Raw genomic sequence first — 24,686 nt, forward strand, 5'->3', positions numbered from 1 at the left:
CTTCCTCGGACGCTGCGGTGGAGTACTGCTGGTCGATTATGGTCTTGGGCCACTGATCAGATGTTTGCGATAACCATGGCGGGCCATATCACCAGCGGGAACGATGGACAATGTCTGTTGGGTTAAGACCCCGAGAGACGTCATCGGCAGGGTTCTCATAGCCTGCGATGTGTCTCCAGTGAAGAATATCCGTAGTGGTCTGGATTTTTGACACTCGGTTAGCAACGAATGTCTTCCAACGAGTTGGAGATGAACGTAACCACTGAAGCACAGTACTGGAATCCGACCAGAAGAATGGAGTGACTGATATTTTCAAAGACGCTTCTACCTTTTTGTAGAGTTGTGTGGCTAAGTGAGCGGCGCAGAGCTCAAGTCTGGCGATGGAGTGGTGAGTGGACAATGGAGCTACTTTTGACTTCGATGTCAACAAAAGTACTGTAATCCCTCTCTGCGATTCCGTGCGAACGTAGCAGCATGTGCCGTAGGCACTTGTCGAAGCATCGGCAAAGAAATGCAGCTGAATATTGCTGACTCCAGAAGCCAGCACCAACCGAGGAATACGGATATCGGCGAGAACGTGAAGAGTAGTGTGGAAGAGCTTCCACTCAGCTTGAAGTTTCTCTGATAGAGGTGAGTCCCATTCACAAGTAATACCATCGCGCTTCAATGTCCACAACCGTTGCATGAAAAGCTTCGCTTTGGTTGTCGTTGGACCCAACAGTCCCAATGGGTCGAATATTTGAGCGATGTATGACATCACTTTTCGCTTGGTGAGAATGGCAGCAGGGAGAGGCAATTCGACCTTGAATCGAAGCGAATCGGCGATTGGTTCCCAAAGCAGGCCGAGTGTGGAAATTGTCTGCTCATTCTGCAAATCGTGGAGAGGCTGAACGGCTCGATCTTCCGGTGGAACATCCTCTAGGACCACCTGGACGTTTGATGCCCACTTCTTGAGCGTGAATCCAGCGGAGTTAAGCATAGTGGTGATTTCTTTCCGCAGGGTGATGGCAGATTCTACGTTCGATGCTCCTGACAGTAGATCGTCGACGTAGAAATCTTCAATAACAGCTTCGACAGCAGTCGGATATAAATGCTCGTGATCTTTCGCGATCTGCTGAAGTGTCTTCGTTGCCAAGTATGGAGCACTTGCTGTTCCGTAGGTGACGGTCTGTAGCTCGTAGGTGAGAATCGGATCGGTGTGATTCCTACGATACCGTATGCGAAGGAACGGTAAATCGGCAGAGTGATGCAATACTTGCCGATACATTTTTTCGACATCTGCTACGATGGCGACAATTCTTGTCCGGAACCTTAGGTATATCGAATATAGGTCTTGTTGAACCACAGGCCCAACAAGCAGCGTGTCATTCAAGGAATAGCCTGACGAAGTCTTGCATGATGCGTTGAAGACTACCCTGATTTTAGTGGATGTGCGGGATTCCTTGAATACGACGTGATGAGGAATGTAGCAATGCTGTATACGATCATTTACAGGCTCTTTCACCTTCTGCATATGTCCAAGCAACAAATACTCCTCCATAAAACGGTGATATGAGTCCTTGGTTGCAGGATCTCGTTCGAGTCGACGTTCCAGGCTCAGGAAGCGTCTGTCAGCGATTGATTTTGATTCGCCAAGGATGACTGAAGGATCTTCAACTCTCGGTAGACGCACGATGTACCTCCCAGACGAATCGCGCGTTGTCGTTGCAGCATACAGCTCTTCGCAACGACTTTCTTCGGTGGAATGAACCGGAGCTGATGGAATTGTTTCCATTTCCCAGAATTTTCTTAATGTAGCCTCTAGTCGATCATCTGCCGTGGAAAGAAAACAGAACCGTGGAATGCAGGTAGCCGTGCGAGATGCGGGACCAGTGACCGCCCAACCAAAAGATGTTTCGACTACCCAAGGAAGATTTTCGCCAAGATATATCTTCCTACCCGTGTGGAGTTCCCAGTAGCTTTCGCTGCCGATGACCATATCGACACTTCCAGGAACATTGAATAAAGGATCTGCTAGCATCACATTCGGCATCTTCCATGCCGAAATGTCAATCGGAATAGTTGGCAGCTCGACTGAGGGCTGCTTCAGGACCAGAAATTGTAGTTTCATCGAGCATACTTGATCTTCTGACTCGATGGTTGCAGTAATTGCACTGTTGATTGTCTTCGTGGACGATCCGATGCCTGCGACAGACACGTCCACCGAAGTTCGGCGACTGTAGAGTTTCTTCGCCAGCGGTTTCGATATGAAGTTCGACATCGATGCCGAATCCAGGAGAACTCGAGCTTTGTGTTTATTGCCATAATCGTCGACGATATTGAGGACAACCGTTTCCAACAGTGTCATGGTGCATGCAGTTTGAACTGCCATGCTGACTTGGCGGGAACCAGAGGATTCTACGATTTGTGACGTAGAGGGAAGCGGCTGTTGAACCAGAGATGCTGTAGGGACAGCGGAATTCGATGACATAGTAGATGACACAGATGAATTTATTTGGTTGGCTGATTTGGATGAAACCCTTAATGGAGTAGGATCGTGCAAGAGCGAATGATGCTTCTCGTGGCATGTACGACAAGTGAATTTCGAATTACATTTCTTGGACTGGTGACCCAAACTGAGACAGTTCCAACATAACCGTTTCAGCGAGACCAGTTCTCGACGCTGGTTTATGTTCTTTCCCAGGAATATCGGACAGGAACGCAACGAATGATTGTCCGAACATGAAAGCGGACAGGAGTAACTCGGAGTTGATGTTGATGCTGTGTTAGCAGACACTTTCTGCTTGAAGTACTTCTGTTGATTGCCGGCCACCTTCAATGAGGCTGAATGATGGCTATCTGAACCAACGGAATTGATAACACGAACCCGTTGATATAGAAACTCGATCAGTTCATCGTACCTAACATTTTCCTTTTGACTCGTTTTCTCCTCCCACGATCTTAGCGTTGCTTGGTCCAGCTTGTACGAAATTGATGAGCGGCGTGTCCCAATGATTCACGGGTTCACCCAGTTTAGATAGGGCGCGAACATGACGTTGATAATCGTCGACCAAAGTGTGAATGCGTTTCGCACACTCCTGCTTGACTGCTGGTAAGTCGTATAATGCGCGAAAGAGCTGCTTCTTTAGGAACCGTGAATTGTCGTACCTCTTTAGAAGTGCATCCCATGTAACTGCGTAGTTGTCGGCTTCGATGTCCACCGATTCAAATGGTTTCTTGGCATCCCCTTCGAGTGATTGAATAAGATACTGCAATTTTGCAACGGTGGGAATGTCAGCATTTGCATGAACCATTGACGAAAATGTGTCCCGGAATGAAATCCAACGAGAGAAGTCACCGTTGAATTTTGGTAAATCTATTTGTGGTAGACGGAGATGAAAATTTGACGCGAATTGTTGTGGACCCTGCAACGAATTGTTCAAAGTTTCGTTCAGATCCCCTGTGCGCTTTGCAAGAAGAAACCCCTTCGTTTTACAGAACCGTTGTTCGAAGTCCACTCGTTCCTCAATGTGCTCATCAAGTGACTCCGGTTTGTCATATTTTTCGATGATATCCTGACACTCCATGAAATTGACATACAACCGATCTAGGGATTCCAACCGTACACTCAGCTCACAAGCATCGCGCTCGTGCTTATATTCGCGTACAAATGTGTCCAACGCATTGCGAATCGCAATAAGTCTCTTACGCTGGACTAATCGCTCAGCTAACTGCTTCTCTGGTTTTGCGGACATCCCGAACGAAAGCGAAGCGGAAACGGCAGTAATCAGATGAAAGCGAAAATCCTTCCCAACGTGAACTAACCGTTTCTACGCGAAACCGTACCGGACGAGGGTGATACACAATCGAAACGTGTTAATCCTTCCCGAACCGGTGTATAAACCCCTTCGCGACGTATCAATCGAACGGAAGTGGGTCGTCTTAGTATCGAAATCGGACTCCTTCCCGTCGCGAACGTACCCACTTTACGCGGTTTCGCAAATCGAGGGCGCGAGCGGTTTTCCACTCGAAATGCGACCGTCAACCACCAGCCACAATAGCCTTTGGCTACCCACTTTCTTACGTTCTAAGAATTGCTACTGCCAACCACAAATATATAACTTGGAACAAACTCACCGGGATCAATCCAATGGGATGAGTGCTTGTATAAAGGAACAACGTAATGGCGTCAAGTTGTCCTAATGGAGTCCAGTTGGCGTGTAAGATGGCGTTCAGTTCTGTTCCAAGCCACGCCACCAAGCGTCCAAAATGGCAGCGGCGTCGTTCTTCAGAAAGGTCAATCACTTCACAACAATGGCTACTATCCGCGATGGCCAGACACAATGGCTGTCTTCTCCATATAACAGATTAACACCTGTCTTCGTGCAATTTCACGTGCGAAATTCTTGTCCACACAAAGTACACACACTAATTATTTGCCGACGGTGAATTTGTACCGTATTTCGAACGTAATGCTTACTATACCCGCGATCGAAATAATGGTAGCAGCGATAGTCACTATCGTTCACCCAGTTCACCGTCACACCAAGATCAATAATTAGTGATCTTATGATCGAATTTTGCTTCCCGCGAATACCTAATAATATTCGCCACTAAACCACGCGCGACGAAGTCCACAATTGATGGTGATTGAATCGAGATTAATTGTTCTCTGTACCTCCGAGGTTTACCCGACTTGGTAAAACCTCCCAGCGCACACGCACTGAATTTTTAATACCCTCCGAGGTTTACCCAACTTGGTAAAACCTCCCAGCGCACACGCACTGAATTCGGAACGCACTGCAAAGGATAGTGGCAGACCGTTGACCCACGCGATCGGTCAGATTTCCACTTTCAACACTATCGCGACGCGCACTTTCCGGTCTGAACCGCCTTCGATCCGGTTCGAAGGACCAATGATGACGAAACACTCGTCTTTACCGCACTCGAAGGACTTCTTCGCTAGATGATACTAGCAACCGAAAAGCACGCACTCCAAAACTTGTGCACAATGCACAATAGAACCACGCGAAAAGGACAATGTCCAGTGTCATCGACCGACCAACGAAAATGAAGAGACCGAACTGTGATATTGAACGTATATTTGGTAAAAGAGCGTCAAGCTTTACAAAATGTGTTGCTTTTATAGTGACCGTCGGCTATCGGTCATTTCTCGTTATTCTAATTCCCTCTCACACTGGCTTAGAATATTTGAATTACAGTTCATTTCATTTCGAGTGGTACCTTACGAGTTGGAACGGTAGGATGAACTAACAATGTTTATGGGTAATTCCAACACCGGTATAGAAATGAAAGATGTAGTCCTACGTCAAAATTTAAATAAATTTGAAATGGAATAAGGGTGCAATCGAGGTGTTTACTTGGTAATTTTTAATAAAAAATATTCAGGAATGTCTACGTGGATAACAGGGGAGGGGGTCTGGTCAATGTCCACGCTTGTCCATGGAGGGGGAGGGGAAGTTTAAAATCGTGCTTTTTATGGCCACCCCATATACTTGGGACCGCTCCTTCGCTCCTTACAAGCCCCTACTTCGTTAACACTAACACTATAATACTACAGATATGTACCACCTTCCCGTTCTGGTACCATTGCATCATATTAAACAAACCAAAAATATTGTCATTTATTTCAAGTGCATTGCTCGGAGAGACGAGGAAATTTTCATTTCAAATAATTCAAACTAAAACAGAATGGATTTTGTTCAGGAGGCAGTGTTTCTGGGAGTAGATGTGCTGCTGTTGGGACTGTGTTTAAAAGAATATTACTACTTCAAGAAAATCAGCAAATCGTTGAAGGTAAAGTTTTGCATTATGTCATCGACTGTTAAAAATGCATGATTTCCATTTCGAATACAGAATGCTCCCCAATTGACGATTGATGAGTCGCTGAGAGACAAATTGAAGCAGAGTGACGGCAAAATTAGGTACGGTGTTATCCGTGGGACAGTGACGCCCATCGGTACGCCTCTTAAGAGTGTAATGACCCCCTCTGTTACTGGTGTGCTGCAGGTTATGAAGCTTAAGTATGGCTAACGTTTCTAGGATCAATTCTTTGTGTATACAAATTTCGTTATTCCAGTGAACACAGGGTGGCTCGCGGTTTTGCCGGCTTTTGGGCCGAACAGCGGAAGCTGATACACATTTCGTTCAATGAGGTTCCGTTCTGTCTTACCAATGGAAAGCTCGGCGTTGAAGTTGTGGACGGTCTGTCTGCCGAGATTCTAGACATGGATACCGTTTATGATAACTATGAACCCTCGAGCTTATCGCTCTTCGATCATATATTTGGTTTTTTCTCTGGAGTGCGCCAGAAGGGAATGCAAACTACGGAGGAAATTCTCCGGAATGGGAGTTTCATTACCGCGGTGGGAGAACTCGAACTGGACGGAAACAGTATTCGTCTGCAACCTTCTCCCGTTGCGCCAATGTTTCTTACGACTGCCACAAAAAGTACACTGCTGAAGAAATTTGAGGAGGCGAAAAATTCTATGCTATTCAAAGTGATCGTCTGTGGAACGATCTCGGCGGTGCTCGTTGGATTGATTACGAGGAAGATCTACAAACGCAAGAAAATGGAATGGGACGAACAAGCTTTGCGAGATAAGCTGGAGAAAAGTAGAGCGCAGCGTAGAGCGTTGGCACGTCAGCAGGTTTTCAGTGACGACCAACGATGTGTGGTTTGCGTGGATAATCCAAAGGAAGTAATATGTTTGCCCTGCGGACATGTGTGCCTGTGCGAAAATTGTGCTGTGAAAATTAAACTGAACTGCCCTGTTTGCCGGTCTAAGATAGAATCCAAAGCTGCTGCATTTATCACGTAAACACATCTTCCAATGCTTGGCTTATTGTGTGAGGTAAGTAGACTTTGGGAAAGTATAAAATGCGTATATTTATTTTTTACATTAATGTAAATCCATGCTACATTTGAGATGTCTCTGTTGGAAGACTTATTTTTTGAGAAATCCTTACATGCACTAGCTGTTTCATTCACCCATGATCTTTTCGTAAGTTCGTTGATCGTCAACCATTCGTAGAAATACGCGATACTTCCGGTCGTGAAAATCTCTGTTTTCGTCACTAATATCAGGCTTGACGACTTCTGCAGTTCCACTCATTTCGTAAGCTGCCGTCTGTGGATAGATTAATCGACCTTGTAATGGTAACCAGCGCATGATATAAGTAGGTACATACTTTCAAATCGACATATAGTCCAGCAGCGCATGCTCCCATCATAGCTGACCCTAACAGTACTGCCTCCGTTTCATGGGGCAGCAACACGGGAATCGAACAAACGTCAGCATGCGTTTGAACGAATAGCGAGTTTTTGCTCAGGCCGCCACACAGTAGAATGGACCGTATTCGTTCTCGGCCAGATTGTGCCAAAACGTCCAGAATGTGTCGGGTACCGTACTTGGAACGGAAAATGAAGGGAAAATCAGTTTTATTATTTTATTTTAATGTAGGGGTGTTACAACTTCATAATCGGTAAAACTTCGACAAAAACATCATGGTTTATATTTGAAGGAATAATTTAATTTGTTGGATTTCCTTGTGATGAAACAAATCAGTTTTCGAATTTTGAACCACTTCTATTTCAGGTCTCTTTACATGTTTCAGGTAAATTTTTCCTGCAGGGAAAGTTCGGCAGCAATCACTGAGTCACCATTTCTCTGGACCAATAAAACGCCCCCGGAACTATCTACTAGTGACGAAAAACAAGGCTCAACTAAATTCCATTCAGGATGGTCTATTGATTGCAATAAACAAAGAATCGAGAAATTTTCAACTGTTTGTACAAGTCAGCTTACCTAGTTCTCTTTTGCAAAAACCAACAACCTTCGGAATTGTTAAAGAAAGTGGTTCCCAGTATATCTCTGGGTGATGAGATACGAAACTGGTTGCTCTGAATCAGTAGTGGCCAGGTATAGACATGGTGCGGGCCGTATTACAATTTTCATTATAGCCACGGGCCGCAATGATTTTTTTCACTCTTCATAATGAAATGTAAAATATACGTATTTAACTGGTACTTTTTTGACTCACTTCTTATTTTAAATTAGAAAGCATTCAGTTTTATACCTGTGAAATTCATAACTCGAGAACAAAACGAGATATAAACCCAAAACGTTTATTGAAGGTACAAAAGTATCAATAATTGACATTTTTTGCAAAATTATTCGAACATCTCTTTTTCATGCAGAGTCGAAAACGCTAAGGCCAGTCGTCAGTCGGTGCAGCTTCTCGATATAATTCTTTAACGATTGGTAATTCCAATGAGAACGTCCGTAGGCACGCTCCTCCGACTTGGCCCAAAGTGAATAATCCGATGGATTGGAAAATGGACAATCATTTGCGGAAATGATGTCTGGTAGGTTTGTTGCTCGTTTTTTATCCGTTCTAGGAGTTTTTTGCACCGTTCCACACATATTCGCCTCAATCTGGGCGTCAATAAATGACTCACACATCGATGTACGCAAAAATTTATTTATCGAATTCATTTCGATTGATAAACGCTTTTGTTTCCGAAGAGGATTGCGTTGAACGCGTTTATGAACAACATAGATAACATTGTGCAGCCTCGGACGTCCTTTTTTGAGCCTATCGCCCACATCAGTTATTTATTTGTACTGTTGTAGTGTACGAAACACGAATCTTTCATTGATAGAAACGGTTTGAGCAGCTCGTAGATCTGTTTTGCCGTTTTCCAGCACTTAAATAACGTGACAGTTGCCACACGATTCTCGTACAGACCGAACTTTATTGTTGCTCGGAAACCGAACAAGTACTGATGGGACCACGAAATTTGGCGAGAGTGAAGCGGGGCATCGAACTACACGACTGCAGTGTTATCACTTTTCTTCGCTGCCAATTTCTCTGCTGACAGCAGTAGCGATTTTACTGACCGTATTATGGATATACTTGATAATGGGACTGATCACGAACGTCACTTCACGGTGAAAACGAAATGAATTGTATGCAATTTGTATGCATTTAATTTCGTTTTCACCGTGAAGTGATGTTAGTGATCAAGCCCAATGTGAATACGGTATCACGATTAAATTGGACTTCTTTACACCATTAAAAAGTTCCTACAATATATTTTGTTTGTTGCAACAAAGAAAATCCTCTAATACAAACATAGTCCAACACCGTTTCGATTTCACTCGAACTATTTTTCTTGAGCCATTTTATCTATATCAGCTTGAATGTGAGAGATAGCGTTGCGAAGCGAGTTTTCCAAATGACTGTCAGTGATTTTGTTCCTTAGCTTTGATTTCACTTTCTTCATAACTGAAACAATTGCTCACAAATATTTGTGGATTCAAACAAAGAAGTAATAAAATGATCATGTTTTATTAGTTCTGGAAATCGCGCTTCTGGAACAAATCTGGAGTAGCGTTTCAATGAGTTCCATCTTCATGTTTTCAGCGCCATGTATATCATCGAAACTGAAAGGAGTAGAAAAAATTGGAGAATTCTTTCATGTGCTTTGAAGTACCAATATCTGCGAGAAAAATTAGCATTGATCGACTGGGGTGCATCAACATTTTTCCTAGATACTGAAATGGTGAATGAACTCGACTGCTCTCTAATGGCGAGAGCAACACAAAATCGAATGAATTTTCTCCCAAACTTTCTCTCTCACTTATGTACTCACGTGTACATACATCCTGTTCTCTCTCATAAGATTTTTGAAAAAGTTTCCAGCAGTAAAGCCGGGTTTATACGTTTTCAGTTACTCGGTTGCGAGTAAACGCCAAACGATCCGAAGAATCACGAACTTTCGACAATGCTTCTTATGTATCAATGGCACAGGCTATGAGAAGAAGACATTTCGATGACTGCATAGTCGAATGGATCAAATGCATGCTCATAAGTAAATAAATCACCTCGGAGCTGGACGAGTCGTTGACATCTGTGATTGCAACGAAAGGTTGAACCACAAGAAGGGGTTCCATCACCTCTCCTTTGGTCACTTGTGGTTGACGACCTTCTGATTAGTTTGGAGGCAAATGGTTCCGAAATCGTGGGTTTTGCTGACGATCTAGACATAATGGTACATGGCAAGTTCGACGATGTGATATCGAGCAGGATGCAGATGTACTTTTTTTTTATTAAATCGTTTATTTTTACAGGCTCAGTTACATAAGTTTAAAGGAGCCAAACTCCTGACTGTATTGTTACAAGTATATATAAACATTTTTCCACAATTCTAATGTTAATGGTGTAGAAAACCGATTACTCGCGGTCTACTCGAGTTTAGAAGGGTGACATATTTTCTTCAGGAAAATGAAGGGATAAAAGGATATGTTGACAATGTTCACTCTCACATTCACACTCACATTCATTACACTCAATTCTTAAGCCTATCTTATATCTAATATGTTTTTACATTTCACCTTATTCTATTGTTAATAAGAAGGGATTTGATTTCTCGCGAAGGAAAAGGAAAAGGAGAATATAAGGATATAAGGTCAATCAGACTCGAAGATCGATAACTTTTAGGAAGACATATATTTGGGACATGTAATCAAGGTCTAAACCAGCCAACACATCTCTCACCGGCACATTGGGCTGCCTTCCTCTAGCCCGAAGAGAGTTTTCTGAATTCGATCTGGCAACAAGATACTCCTCGCACGACCAAACAACGTGTTCGATGTCATGGTAACCTTGGCCGCAGGCACAGATATTGCTGTCGGCAAGATCAAAACGAAAGAGTAGCGCGTTTAACGAACAGTGATTGGACATGAGTCGGGAGAAGGTGCGAATAAAGTCCCGACTCAAGTCCAGACTTTTGAACCATGGTTTGAGGCTAACCTTAGGGATAATTGAGTGGAGCCACCGGCCCAATTCATCTTCGTTCCATTTGCGTTGCCAGTTAACGATGATATTTTTACGAACTAAAGAATAAAATTCATTGAAGGCGATTTGACGCTGATAAATTTCGCCTTCAATTGCACCTACCTTTGCTAATGAGTCAGCCCTCTCATTACCCGGAATTGAGCAATGTGAAGGGACCCAGACAAAGGTAATGACATAACAGCGTCTGGTTAAAGCACTCAAAATTTCTCGTATTCTCTCAAGGAAGTACGGCGAGTGCTTTTCCGGCCTCACTGAACGGATAGCTTCGACAGAGCTAAGACTATCCGTTACAATGTAATAGTGTTCAACAGGTCGTGAGGCGACACTGTCCAGCGCTCAGTGTATTGCTGCCAATTCAGCAATATACACTGAGCAAGGATTCTGAAGACTGTGGGAGGTGCTAAAAAATTCGTTGAACACTCCAAATCCTGTGGACTCATTCATAGAGGACCCATCAGTGAAGTACATATTATCACAATTGATACGCCCATACTTTGCATTGAAGATCGTAGGAACGATCCCCGATCGATGATAATCTGGAATTCCATGGATTTTCTCCTTCATGAACAGATCAAAATATACAGAGGAATTGATGTAGTCAGGAAAACAAACACGGTTGGGAATATACAAAGAAGGATCAACCTGCATGGAGATGAATTCATGATATGAAGTCATGAATCCAGAATGAAAATTTAGCCCGATCAGCTGCTCAAAATTTCCGATCACCAATGGGTTCATAACCTTACACCGGATGAGGAACCGAAGAGATAATAAATTGAAGCGATCTTTTAGTGGGAGTACGCCTGCCAAAACCTCGAGGCTCATGGTATGCGTTGAGGGCATACATCCCAACGCAATACGGAGACAAAGATACTGAATTCGCTCGAGTTTAATGAGGTGTATTTTGGCAGCTGATTGAAAACAGAAACTGCCATACTCCATCACTGAGAGAATAGTTGTTCGATACAACATTATAAGATCTTCGGGATGGGCTCCCCCAGATGTACTTAAACCTTACACAATCATGGTGTATCTAAGAAGGTCTGAGCATAAATCCTTCAAAAACAACAATTCTCGCGTAACTTTTGAAAAGGTCCTAAGTAACAAATGTAAACAAATCGAGTTAATGGATGCGCACTATTAGTGCTCAATCATTGAATGCAATGCGAAAACAACCGTTCAAGTATCTATCCTTTTCACCTTTTTATCACCGATACAAAAAATATCCAATGTACAGATTTGAATTCCAAGCACTCGACTATTACTTCGGACGCCACTTTCCTCTGACGCTCGATACGTCCGAAGTAACAAAGCAATCAAAACAACACGGAGTCGCACTTCGGACATTTTGAGTTTTTGTTATTTTTGGGTGTTGCTATTATTTTTAGTGCAATTCAACGAGTTATAACAATGATGATCTGCTTTTAGCACGAAGTGCAAGTATTTGAAGCGTTGTTCAGTAGTTATTTGCAAATTGTCATCGTACAACGTAATTTGTCCAATGTACGAAGCGGTCAGTCAAAACGTCCAATGTAACATTTTTCGCTCGGAGACTTCAATTTCAAACCAAAATCACATAACATCAGTTACGATTGGTTTTATTGTCTGCTAGTGGTAAAAGTAGTGAGAAAGGTCGTTTCCTTTTGAAACAATTCGCGGAACAATGTTCCGGTCTTCAACTTCGTTTTTCTCGAGCTGTTGTGAATGTTACATAGGACCTTTTTAAAAAATTTGCGAGAATTGTTCCTTTCACCAAAAAGAAGAAATTGCATCTGCAGTCTCTAAATCTTGGAAGAGAGGAAATAAAATCCAGCGTTTCAGTCAAATATCTAGGCGTAATCCTAGACGCTAATCTAAACTGGAACGCACACTTAGATGCAATTATCAGTAAGGCCAACATTGCCCTATGGGCATGTTCTAAAATGATAGGCAGAACATGGGGCCTTAAACCAAAAATGGTTATGTGGGTCTACACTGCCATTGTGCGGCCTAGTATAACCTATGCCTCACTAGTATGGTAGTCAAAGACTAAGGAGATTGTAACTGGTGGAAAAATGTGGTCATAGAGTGAAATGTAGTAAATTCTTCAAATTTTCCCAAAAAAATGTAAAAAATTACACTAAAAAAACATTAAAAAATAGAAATTCATTTTTCTCGAAAACGTATTTTTTTCAAAATACCAAAATACAAAAAAAAAAAATATATATATATATATATATATATATATATATTATATATATATATATATATATATATATATATATATATATATATATATATATATATATATATATATATATATATATATATATCCATACATCGGAAGATGGGCACTTTTACAGGGAAAAAGTTTCAACTTTTTTTCGAATAGTCTTAACTCAAAAACTATAACACCTAAAAATGTTGACTAAAGAATGAAATGTAGGAAATTATTCATGTTTTCAATCAAAAATATCAAACAAATTAAAAAAAAAGAAATTTAATAGAAACAATATTATTTTGAAAATAAAAGTTATCTTTTTCTCTAAACATTTTTTTTTAAATTCTGAACAAAAATTGTATAAATAACCCATATAATTATCAACAAGTCACCAATACATCGGAAGAAGGGCACACCTACAGGAAAACAGTTTTTCCAAGAATTTTTTTTAAATTTTTTCTTTGAAAAAAAATACAACTAAAACTAATTTTGGTCCATGTCAAGGTACCGATATAGTGTATTCGACAAAGTTTAAGATCTTATCTTATCAAAATATGAACTTTTGTCGATGACATCAATTTTCTATTTTTTTATAGTTTTGGGAATATATGTCATTTTTGTATGGAGATTCATTCAGTTTGACATGTTCTCAGAAAATTATATGAATATCCCTTACAACTTCCAACAAGTCATCCATACATGGAAAGATAGGACTTTTACAAGGAAAAAGTTTTTTCTAACAACAACCTTTTATGTTTTATAACTAATTATATAATTATATTTTATAAAATAATTATAAAGTGTGAACTTTTGTTCTATCTGTCATAGTTTCTGGCATCATGGCTTTTTTGAGACTCCTGAAAGACTCCTCGTAACATTTTTGTGTGTAAATTCAAGCGTTTGACATGTTCTTCACGTGTTGCTCAATAAAAAAAAAGTTTGCAGAACATGTTAGTCGCGATAATTTACACACTAAATGCTACAAGTTAAACATTAATAGCAATTTTTCAAAGAAAACATGAAAAAGTTGTTGTTAGAAAAACTGTTTTCCTGTAGTAGTGCCCTTCTTCCGATGTATGGGTGACTTGTTGATAAATATATGGGTTATTTATACAATTATTGTTCAGAATTTAAAAAAAAACATGTTTAAAGAAAAAGATAACTTTTATTTCAAAATAATTTTGTTTTTTTTAATTTCTTTTCTTAAATTTGTTTGATATTTTTTATTAAAAACTTGAATAATTTCCTACATTTCATTCTTTAGTCAATATTTTGTAGGTCTTATAGTTTTTGAGTTAAGATTATTCGAAAAAAAACTTGAAATTTAAAAAAAAATTCTAATTTAAAATCTGTAACTACAAAATGTTGGTTGAAGAATGAAATGAAGAAAATTATGTTTTTGTTAAAAAATATTGTTATTTTTTTAAATGAAAAAAAAGAATTTGAAAAATTAAAATCCATTTTTCTCGAAAATGTTTTTTTTTTAAATTCTGAATAAAATATAGATGAATAGAATTACGAACAGGTATTCATATCTCGGAAGAAGGTCACTGCTACGGGAAAAGAGTTTTCCCAGCAACAACCTTTCATGTTTTCTTTAAAAAATTATTACTAATGTTGAACTCGTAACACTTTTATGTGTAAATTATCACGATTAACATGTTCCGCTAACTTTTCACTGTAAAGGTGCTCTTATGTACTTGTTGGAAATTGTAAGAGCTATTCATATAATTTTATTGCGAAATTTATAAAATCGTTTTCAATGGGGTATTCTAGTACAGAGACACGAATTCTGGACGTTTTTTCGAGCTTCGTAAAAATAAAACAAAAAAAATTTTTAGTATCCATTTTATAATTATTTGTTCATCTATCTTTTAACAATAGAACAAAAATTGAACGGAGAAAAAATATTTATAACTAGAATAGTTACGAGCTGATGAAGTGAGGGGGTTCAAAAAAAAGTTTTGTCATGGCGTACACGATTCCAGCCCTTCTAGTTATCTGAAACAAAAAAAATCGAACAGATTCTGAATCAGTAAAGATGCCGCTATCGCATGAACATCGGACAAATCGAAAACATATTTTTTGACAATTTGCGGTTTGCGGTTTGAAACTTTTTTTCTTACGTTTCCCGATTCTTTAAAAATAGTAAAATTTAAAAAACATCATATTTTAGGGGCTCATGCGATAGCGAGATGCCTGCAGATTGTATCCATATAAATTCGACATAAATCCGTTCAGTAGAATTTGAGATATCGTGTACGCCAGTTTGAAAAAACTAGTTTCGAGAAAAACTCGTTTGAAGTTCATTGTTATGGCCGTACCAGGTTAGATACCGCATCACTAAAATGGCTCTAACTCGGTAAATAATAGGATTTACAATAAGTCCTTTCTAGGGTATATTCCTGAATGCCTTAACTACAGAAATATGAGTGAACTTTTTTTTTTTCAAATTTCTAGACAAGAATACTGCCTTAAGAAAAATTAATTTGAATTTCTAATTTTTGTTCAGTGTTATTTAAAAAAAAGTTGTTTTTTATGAAAATTTAAAACAGACTTCTACATTTAAATCTGTGACCAAAATTGTGTAGGTATTATAGTATTTGAGTTATAAATTTTTGGTAAACATTAAGAAAAATACATTGTCCCTTTTCAAAAAGTGGTCTAATTCTGTTTTCAATAGTTCAAGTATGCAGAATTAAATGCCCAATGTTTTTACATCCACAAAGTTTCACTGTAATCTAAGATATTGCTGCCAATGGGCAGTCGAGTCGGCATGAAATTCGTCTATACTTACCTGAAACCTGAAATAAAGGGGGTTAAAAATTCGGAAATTGATTCGTTTCATCTCAAGGAAATTCAACACGGGGAAAACATTGAAAAAAAACGGAGAAAACATAGAAAATTATAAATATATATAACTCACTGCAAGAGCTTGGATCAGGGCTAAGTACAGCAACGCTAAGCTTTCCACATTCTTCGTCATAGTTAGACCTGAGAGCTAGAGAATGTGTTAAGAATGTTAAACAGGGTCACAAGGAAACTTCTTTACCATTCCTTTCAGCTTCGGATCCGCTAGTGGTGAACGATTGCCGTGGAAATCGGGCCAGATATGCAGAGAACTAGTTAACATATGTACCGATCGCATTTTTTTCCGTTCACACAGGTCACACAGGAATTCGTTTAGGAAAGTGTAAATGTTATTATTAGACCCATGTTCCTCCCGCAGTTCAGTGTAGCAGGGGTGGGTTTGTAGAATGTAGTCCAGCAGTACCCCAGTAGCACTTTGGCCTGCTTCGTTGAGGTAGAGATTGGGAATGATGGCATTTTTATATGGCCCCCAAATGCCAGGGGCCAAAATTGGAGCCTCGGTAAGACTCATATGGCAGGATGAAGTTCCACAAATTATGGCTAGCTTTGATGTAAGGCTTATGGCGATTTCTTTGTCTTTGCTGCGACAACCCAATAAAGCCAACGCTCCGGCATGAGCATCAATCATCGATGTTGCAACAGCGGTCCCTGGATTGAGTCCCATTGCGTCAGCTGCATCGCTTGATATTCCACCAGCAATTGGATCACCTGGATTGTTAACCTTTCGACCTATGAGCTCGAAGTTATTCTGTGTCAAATCAGATAGACCAATTTCGTTCAGAAAATCAGCGGACCATGATGCTTTAACAGCATCATAGTTCCATTTGCACACTGCCGAACAGATTGAACGGGATGCATTTCCCGTAGCTTTGTAGGTAAGAAAATCTGGAAGATCGAAAAATGCACCCGCTTTGATCCACGTCTTTTCAAACATGCTGTTTTTCAACCACAACAATTTTGGGCACTCCATTTCCAACGAAACAGATCCACCAACGTAGTTCAAGAGCTCATGTTTAGTAGAATTTATGGAATCTGCTTCAACTTGGGCTCGATGATCCATCCACAAAATGACATTCTGTTCACTCTCACCAGTGGTACTGATAGTCAGTGGACATCCTTGCTTATCCAATGCCACTAGTGAGCATGTTGCATCAAATCCGACTCCTTTTATTTCATCTTTTGAACAGTTCGAGGCCACATCCTGCTTATGGTAATATATATTTATAAATGCGTTAAGTCGTAATCAACAATACATACGCGAATGCATCCACAAACGGCGCTCCATATGTCTTCGGAAGATTGTTCGTAGTGATTGGGCAACGGATTCCAGGTTTTTATTGGTCTGACACACGTCTTCAACACCTCTCCTTTAAGGCTAACTAAAGCTGCACGAGCACTACCGGTTCCCACGTCGACACCAATTAGATTGATCTGGGTCATTTCCGTAGTCGAACAGAATTGTATTCCGTTATAGAGTCACTTTAGAGAACAGAACTATGTATGTCGTAAAACACTTGATGCTGTTTGTTTTTCTTCTCATGAGCAAAATGATAACGTTCGCTGATACAGGGTGTTTATGAATAACACCGAGCGATCATTCATTATTTGTTTTGTCTTGTCTTAACTCTTTCTAAACCTACGTTGTTTCGACACCTTCCTGTGTCCAGTGAGATCTCTCTGTAAAAGAGCGCAAAACTCGAATGTTGGCACAGTGCCAAACAAATGGGCACACATTCTGCAATGCATTTACTTTCGTTATCTATTATAGTATATTATAATGCGGAATATCATGCGATCGATCCGTTCCTAGGGAGCAGTGTTTTTTTCCCTTCATATACTAATTTATCCAAGAAGGAACGATTTGAACACCAATTGGCCATCGTTCTAAAATCACGCTTTTGTCGAAGTTTCTGGTACTATAGGTTACAACAATCTTGCAAGATAATCTCCGCTCCATCGATTCTGCTAATTGTTAGGGGTTGCAGTCGGCAAACGGAAAAGAATCCGTGATACGATATTTACCTTCCAAAACTGTGCCTTGCGAGTGAAACCGTTTTTTCATTACAGGGAATGAAGCAATGGGAAGGAATCCAAGTGAAGGTGATTTGATTTTTTTTACGCGATACTGTAAACCCACTTGAACCATCAGTGAAGAAACTTCTTGCGAGAATCAGTATGGTTATACAGTGGTAGACATTCGTTTAATCTAAAGTGACCAGATGGTCAGAGGTCTAACGCGGGACACAAAAAACAAAACGTTATGTATATATGTTATGTGAACATAAACCATAGTTTAGCGAGTCTAAACTGATCAGTATTATTTCTTTCTGAGTATCGGCACTCAGTTGTGATTTTTCGGTGGTTTAGATTTTGTTTACGCCCGAAAATCACTCGCTCAATTAGAGCATTTACGCCTGGCAAGCACGATTCAAATTACCGAATGGAATGCTCGAAAATTCCAATTAATTTTTCATCGATTTTAGTGTTAACGTATGCATTCAAAAAAATGGACTAATTTCGAATGGCGATGAAAGATAATTTATAGGAACAAATTTTCTTTAAATCTTACGTGTATTAAGTCTACAACAAAAATGATTCAAGGCTGTTGATTCACAGCAGCAGCACTGTCAAGCAACTAGATGATTTTTTCATATTATAAGCTCCACCCCACAGCGAAGGAGTTGGACATCCTGAGGCACTTTGTGTCCGCCAGATATAGCCGATCTAATATTTACAATATCATCTCCTAGCCGCTCCTTAAGCCGGGAGATCGAAGCAAACGGTGGAGAAGAATCTGGTCAAATGGACATTTTTATGCGGAAACGTCAGACGAGACCGGCCGTATCTGAGCAGCAGGCTATCACCCAGAAGGAGTAGCTTGAGGTTCTGGTGTAAAACTTCTTTCCGGCGAAAGAAGTGAAAAACTTCTTTCCGTACTCATAATGAAAGACGAGACGTAGTTGATGCTAGAATTCAACGAATGGTAGGGGACCGGGTACTTTACGTTCCTCAGGTAAGCGATGACGTCGAATATATCATTCACATCAAGTTCTCGAAGAAGGTCCTTCTCTGGAATGTCCAAGCCGCTCTTCTTTCGAGTCATATGGTGAACGGGGAGATATATAGTACGAAGTGCTTGCCGGAGTTTGGAAGATAATGTGATCTTTATGCCGAACCTGGGATCAGCCCATTATGCAAAAGATCACTGGAGGATGGATCGGCTAGAGATAAACAGTGTTGCGAAGACCACCAACCTTCCCAACATTCCCCAGCTGCGCCCGATGGAAAACTTTTGGGTGAATGGCCAAAATAGAGAGACAGACGACCACCAAAGCCACTAAAAGGTAAAATAACACGCCGATATACATCTTTTCATCGGCCATGGTTCAGGTTCTGGTCAACTTCCGTAAGACCGCCCCGCGCTTCATTTACGATACTTCACCAAAGAACTCTGCCTCTCCCTGTCGAGTATACACTAGTTCTTCCGGTTTATCTAAAACGTTAAGCCCTGACCGAGCTAGGGGACCAAAGATGAACTTTTCGTCTGACACACGTTGGTCACTGCGGATCAATAGGGGACTTTTATAAAAATCATTTTCCAATTTTGTTGCTGTCGCTTCCAGTTGACAAAAAGCCCAATGTTGGTGCGATGAAACCAGCTCAACGTATTAATCGTTGGATGCATTAGAAGCGCTCTTGAACAGTCTGCCAAATAAAAGTTTTTTTTGAGGCTCATCCATTTAAGAAAATCAACATGATCAAATTGTGATATTGAAATATATTGATATCTTTTGCCAAATGCGTGACGTTTCGCGGGACGGAATCTTACGCGGGACATTTTGTTGAAATGCGGGACTGTCCCGCGTAACGCGGAACGTCTGGTCAGTTTAGTTTAGCCGCACCCTATTTTTCCTCAATATTTTTAAAAATAAGTCAATTCTTTGTACAGTTTTGCTCATAAAAGACGATTATTGTTTATTCTCATCGAATTAATTCTAAAAAAAAGTATAAATTCACTTTTTGTTTTCTAAGTAATTCAAATATGTGGAATCAGGGTGGACATTCGTTGAGCAGCATCCTAAAATTACAATAAAAGAAAATTTGTGCGTTTCGAGTGCAATCGGTAGTAAATATTTAACACTCCTATACTCGCGCATTGGTCTGTCAGACCGAGAAATCAGTAATTCGTTTATTTCTTAGAAAATATCAACACTACGACTTTGCGATTCTCTCTAGCTTCGTTATTCGTCGTTCGTCATCGTTTAGCGTATCGCATGTGTTGGTACAAAGGGGACGTGTGCCACTTTTTTAACACTTTCGGTCTGACACACCGACGCGAGTATAGGAGTAACTTTTTTGGACAAGTGCCTTTTTTCATATTCTAGAATATTGTTGAATGAAATGTTTAAATTAATGTTAGTGGCGTGGAATATTTATTGCATATCATGCATAAGATCATTACCGGAATATTCTTTTTTGATTTCAGTCCCTTTTGAAACTGGATTGAACGGATCCATATACTAACTATTCGTCGATATATTCATCGTTAGATTCATACATTCAAAAGCAAAATATAAATGTTTGACTTTCGTATAGTTATTCACTAAATATAATGGTCATACATATACACGCTTGTGAAAGAATTTCACTTGTGGAAGAACAGTAAACAGTAACAGTAAACTATAGACTAATCGGTGGCTTATGGTAATTTTTAACAGGTACAATTTCGAGGATATTTTTTATAATGGACAATATCGACAAGAAAACACAAGTTCCTAGAAATCGTTTTATATCATCTTTTTATGTCTCATCTAAAAAAAGCTGGTAATCTGGTAATTATCTAGAAGGTTATACATTCTTCTCTTTGATAAAAGACCCGGAAAACACGCAACAACTGCATGAAATGTAAAAAATATGTTTGTTTCGAGCATGCAGTTATGCTATGTTCTGATTCTTACTCCAATGAAACCAAAATCGATTAATACGTTTTTATGTTATTTTATAGCTCCTTATACTTCCATGAATTAAATTCAGTTGCTTAATTAAAACATTAACAGTGAAAAATTCGAAATTTCGTTATTTGTGTTGGAGTATCAAAAATTACTCTGTTCTGAGGAGGCTGAATTAGATGACTATTAAAACATAATAAAGACGAAGAAAACATATTCAAAATAAAATCAAAACGTCCTCCAGTAATTGAAGATACTTTTCGGAGTTCATTGAAAATGAAACAAATGAGAAGCTTGCTGTGATAGGAAACGACTTCCCACACTGTCAAACTTCCGCCCTCAAAGTTTCGCTTCGATCACGACATGCCGTTGACTTAAATTGTACCAATAGCAACTGTAACAGTTCGGACCATCCAAATTGAACTTTTTTCGCCGGAAAATACAACATTTCTCCATTCTAGTTTCCATTCCATGTATTGCCGGGCGAAAATGAGATGGTTCTGCTTATGGGTGGCGGTCAGTTTCGGCTTCCGTTGAGGTTTCTTCCACATGATGTTTGGTGACTCATTCTAGATGCGCGCAATATGCCTCTTCGTTACTGGAACAATCGATTCTGCCTTAATGTATGAGCAGGACATCGTTTCCTGGTTGCTTCGTGTCTTATTCGACCTTTAAGACGCTTTGGTGTTCCCATCTGTTGGTCGTTATATCCCATATTTCTGGCACTATTTAAAGAAATTCCGTACCACTTTCTCAGATAGATCAATTTTTGTTACGATCGAGTGATTAGAAAACTTTTGTTCACTGATTATCTTTATTATTTTCCGTCCCTCTTCCGTCAATAGAATACCTTTTGCCATTCCTTTAAATTCTACGTAAATCACTAATATGACCAACTTCTTACGTTGTACATCTAATATTTATCTTGTAAATTGAACATTCCCAAGTATTTTTTCAAAAAACACAGATAAAGGCTTGGTGATTATGCGAAAACTCGATTTTTATGCCCTGTGGCTAAACGTATGTCTCGGGAAAAACGACGTTTGAATGTTTATATCCACCGATGCCGCCTTGTGTGTATGTGCGATTGTGACGCACGTCCTTTCAATAAAAGTGACTTAAATATACTATCACTACAGCAAATAAGTATCCCGATAAAAAGAACATTCCTAGTTGTCTTGTAAGTGTTTCAGGTTTTTTTTAAGTGCGGCTAAACGGATGTCTACCACTGTATTTTGAAGTAGAAACATGAGAAATTACCAATGATCAAAGATGCACAGGAATTCCACAAAGTTCTTCATAGAAACATCAAAATCAAAAGTTTTGCAAAATTTACAAAAGTTCGAAAAGCTAACATTGTGACATGTAGTGGTAGTATAGATCCATGGATCTCGACCGGTAATTCAATTCGCGAGGCCAATTCCAATTTTCGATTACCAGAATGCGAAAAGATAGTTACCAAAATTGACCAATTATTATACTACTCCTACCAGGACTTCAAAACTTATGCTGTGAGTTGACTACACGTAGGCAACGACAAGTATGGAAAAGTTCATTCGCTCATTTCTCCACACCTAATTATTAATCACTCTTGTATCTGCTTGGAATAATCATGGTGAAAAGAATGTAGCAAGCAATCGTGAGATTGCACGATTAATAATTTTTCACTCCCCGACCATCTTCAATCGGGACTGAGAGTGAACATAACAAAACAAAGAGTGGAAAACAACATTCAATGAATGAATACTCCTTTGGAAGGATCGCACGAAAAAAAAATAACGAGTGAGTCAAAATAGACTGAATCTGCTTGTATGTATGATTTTATTTTCCCTTGTAGTCTTTTCCTTGTCAGCATTCAAGTGCACATGAATCCACCTTCACGCTCACCAATAACTTGCGTTAATATGGTCTTTTGCGTTAGCTTAGATTGTCTCATACTAGAAACAAAAAATGTCATTGCAATAGTGCACATGAAACAACTCGATTTCAACTATCTACCTATATTTTACTGCCGCGATAGAGGCTCAATGATTGCTATTTGAGTGAAAAACGAATGATTTTACAGAGACACTCGCTGGCTCAAGCAAAAGTTTCCAATTTTATTCTATCACCATCTAACGTCATTCCGAGAGGCAAATGAGGGAATGCAAAATTCTCTGAGAATAGATGAGCGGAATCGAGACAGTATTTTTCCGTTCTAATCGAGAATGAACTTAGCGAAGATGATAGGTGAATGGTTTCTATCACAAATAAAGTGAGGCATAAACGGAGAATAGAAGGGTGAGTTTTATCTGTGAAAGAGTGTTGTTAAACGAATTTCGAATTTCGATTTTGCCCATACCTGGGCAACGATTCTATATCCTCTCCAGTTTAATGATCTGGGTTTTAGCAGCAGAACGAAAACAAAACAAACCATACTGCATGACCGACAGTATTATAGTTTGTACAGTAGTATGGTTAAGATGTGCTCTCGTCATGTTTCAGTAATATAAAAATTTGTTCTCTGTTGACATTTCCCGTAGAGGACAACCGGTCTTATGAGCGTTTATGTTTCCTGTACAAACACGAAACGCGATTGCTAAGTCTGTTTGATCTTAAATTTTTGGGGAGACCATAGTAGGTACGACTCTCATTGATAATGCGTCTCCGGATCTCGCGGCTGGTATCGTTACCATTGAGCCAAGGCAGACTTATTAGTCCACTACCTCGAAGTCATCGCCGTCGATCACTACACTACTACCCATTCGGGTTCTGTCGTGCTCGGATCCGGAAGCCAGCATGTATTTGGTTCTAGACGCATTCATTTTCAGTTCAATCCTCTGCTTCGTGCTTAAGTTTGGTGTAATGTTCATCTACCGTCTCAAATGTTCTGCCGACAGTGTCTACGTCATCAGCGAAGCAGATGAATTGATTGGATCCATAGAAGATCGTACCACGCAAGTTAAACGCCGCTTGTCTCATAATACCCTCTAGCGCAATGTTTAACAGCAGGCACAAGAGACAACCGATATGTTTTCGAATTTGTCACCTTGTTCGCATATAGCTCTGTATTCTATCCATCGTAGCCTTAATCAGTCTTATCAGCTTCCCGGGGAAGCCGTTTTCGACCATGATTCTCCATAGTTCTTTTCGTGTTATTGAATTCTATGCGGCTTTGAAGTCGATGAATAGATGATGCATTGGGACTCTGTACTCACGACATTTCTGGAGGATCTGCCGCAAGGTGAAGATCTGGTCAGTAGTAGACCAAGCTTCGATGAAGCTGGCCTGATAACCTCCCGCGAATCTGTTTGTAAATGACGATAGACGACCGAAGGTCTACTCTTTCCACATCTTTCCATGCCTCCGGTAGCTGTTCTGTTTCCCAAATGCAGACAATCAGTCGATGCAAACAATTAACCAATTTTTCCGGGCCCAGCTTGATAAGTTATGCTCCGATGTCATCTTTTCCAGTTGATTTGTTATTCTTAAGCTATTTGATAGCATTCTTAACTTCGCCTATCGTTGGAGGAGGTACATCTTCATTATTTACTGCACCAACGTAATCGCTTCCATCGTTATCTTGGTCTTCTACCTGTACGTCATTCATGTTCATCGAAGTACTGCCTCCACCTTTCGGTCACTTCACATTCGTTCGTCAGGATACTCCCATCCTTATTCCGACATATTTCTGCTCGTGGCACGAAGCCTTCTCGGGATGCATTGAGTTTCCGGTAGAACTTTCGCGTCGCATGAGAACGGTGCAGGTGTTCGAGTTCTTCACACTCCTCCTCTTCCTGGCGGCGCTTCTTTCTCTTGAAGAT

General features: G+C 40.0%; 3 protein-coding genes across 5 annotated transcripts; 1 reads left to right on the forward strand and 2 right to left on the reverse strand.

Moving 5' to 3' along the window:
• Positions 1–36: 36 nt before the first annotated feature.
• LOC129766621 (uncharacterized) lies at positions 37–3,734 on the reverse strand. The gene is made up of 3 exons (XM_055767199.1): positions 2,906–3,734; positions 490–2,838; positions 37–275 (listed from the first exon to the last, which is right to left on the reverse strand). Exons 1-3 carry the CDS (start codon positions 3,732–3,734, stop codon positions 37–39), a joined length of 3,417 nt encoding a protein of 1,138 aa, XP_055623174.1.
• A 1,872-nt stretch (positions 3,735–5,606) lies between these two features.
• Positions 5,607–7,958, forward strand: LOC129764207 (mitochondrial E3 ubiquitin protein ligase 1). 2 transcript variants are annotated; one of them, XM_055763070.1, is made up of 4 exons: positions 5,607–5,796; positions 5,857–6,023; positions 6,080–6,854; positions 7,618–7,958. In XM_055763070.1, the coding sequence occupies exons 1-3, from the start codon at positions 5,692–5,694 to the stop codon at positions 6,819–6,821; spliced, it is 1,014 nt and encodes a 337-aa protein (XP_055619045.1). In that variant the 5' UTR covers positions 5,607–5,691; the 3' UTR covers positions 6,822–6,854; positions 7,618–7,958. The 2 variants fall into 2 exon arrangements, with proteins under 2 accessions (XP_055619045.1, XP_055619044.1); XM_055763069.1 differs by lacking the exon at positions 7,618–7,958 and having other exon boundaries at positions 6,080–6,930.
• LOC129764201 (FGGY carbohydrate kinase domain-containing protein) lies at positions 6,871–17,600 on the reverse strand. Of its 2 annotated transcripts, XM_055763061.1 has the most exons (5): positions 17,192–17,600; positions 16,116–17,135; positions 15,990–16,064; positions 7,192–7,410; positions 6,871–7,130 (listed from the first exon to the last, which is right to left on the reverse strand). In XM_055763061.1, the coding sequence occupies exons 1-5, from the start codon at positions 17,372–17,374 to the stop codon at positions 6,984–6,986; spliced, it is 1,644 nt and encodes a 547-aa protein (XP_055619036.1). In that variant the 5' UTR covers positions 17,375–17,600; the 3' UTR covers positions 6,871–6,983. The 2 variants fall into 2 exon arrangements, with proteins under 2 accessions (XP_055619036.1, XP_055619037.1); XM_055763062.1 differs by lacking the exons at positions 6,871–7,130; positions 7,192–7,410 and adding an exon at positions 14,688–15,867.
• Between the last annotated feature and the right edge of the window lie 7,086 nt (positions 17,601–24,686).

The sequence above is a fragment of the Toxorhynchites rutilus genome, chromosome 2 (genome assembly GCF_029784135.1).
Source record: "Toxorhynchites rutilus septentrionalis strain SRP chromosome 2, ASM2978413v1, whole genome shotgun sequence".
NCBI lineage: Eukaryota > Metazoa > Arthropoda > Insecta > Diptera > Culicidae > Toxorhynchites > Toxorhynchites rutilus.

Excerpts from the sequence above, each read along its gene's own strand:
- LOC129764207 (XM_055763070.1), top strand. The coding sequence starts at position 5,692 with ATGGATTTTGTTCAGGAGGCAGTGTTTCTGGGAGTAGATGTGCTGCTG. Across the intron at positions 5,797-5,856 it reads AAATCAGCAAATCGTTGAAG|AATGCTCCCCAATTGACGAT; the intron begins GTAAAGTTTTGC and ends TTTCGAATACAG. Across the intron at positions 6,024-6,079 it reads CTGCAGGTTATGAAGCTTAA|TGAACACAGGGTGGCTCGCG; the intron begins GTATGGCTAACG and ends TCGTTATTCCAG.
- LOC129766621 (XM_055767199.1), bottom strand. The coding sequence starts at position 3,734 with ATGTCCGCAAAACCAGAGAAGCAGTTAGCTGAGCGATTAGTCCAGCGT. Across the intron at positions 2,839-2,905 it reads AAACGAGTCAAAAGGAAAAT|ATAGCCATCATTCAGCCTCA; the intron begins GTTAGGTACGAT and ends CCGTTGGTTCAG. Across the intron at positions 276-489 it reads CTTTGCCGATGCTTCGACAA|TACTGTGCTTCAGTGGTTAC; the intron begins GTGCCTACGGCA and ends GTCGGATTCCAG.
- LOC129764201 (XM_055763061.1), bottom strand. The coding sequence starts at position 17,374 with ATGACCCAGATCAATCTAATTGGTGTCGACGTGGGAACCGGTAGTGCT. Across the intron at positions 7,411-15,989 it reads CCCTGATCCAAGCTCTTGCA|TACGGTACCCGACACATTCT; the intron begins GTGAGTTATATA and ends TTCCGTTCCAAG. Across the intron at positions 7,131-7,191 it reads GACTATATGTCGATTTGAAA|ACGGCAGCTTACGAAATGAG; the intron begins GTATGTACCTAC and ends ATCTATCCACAG.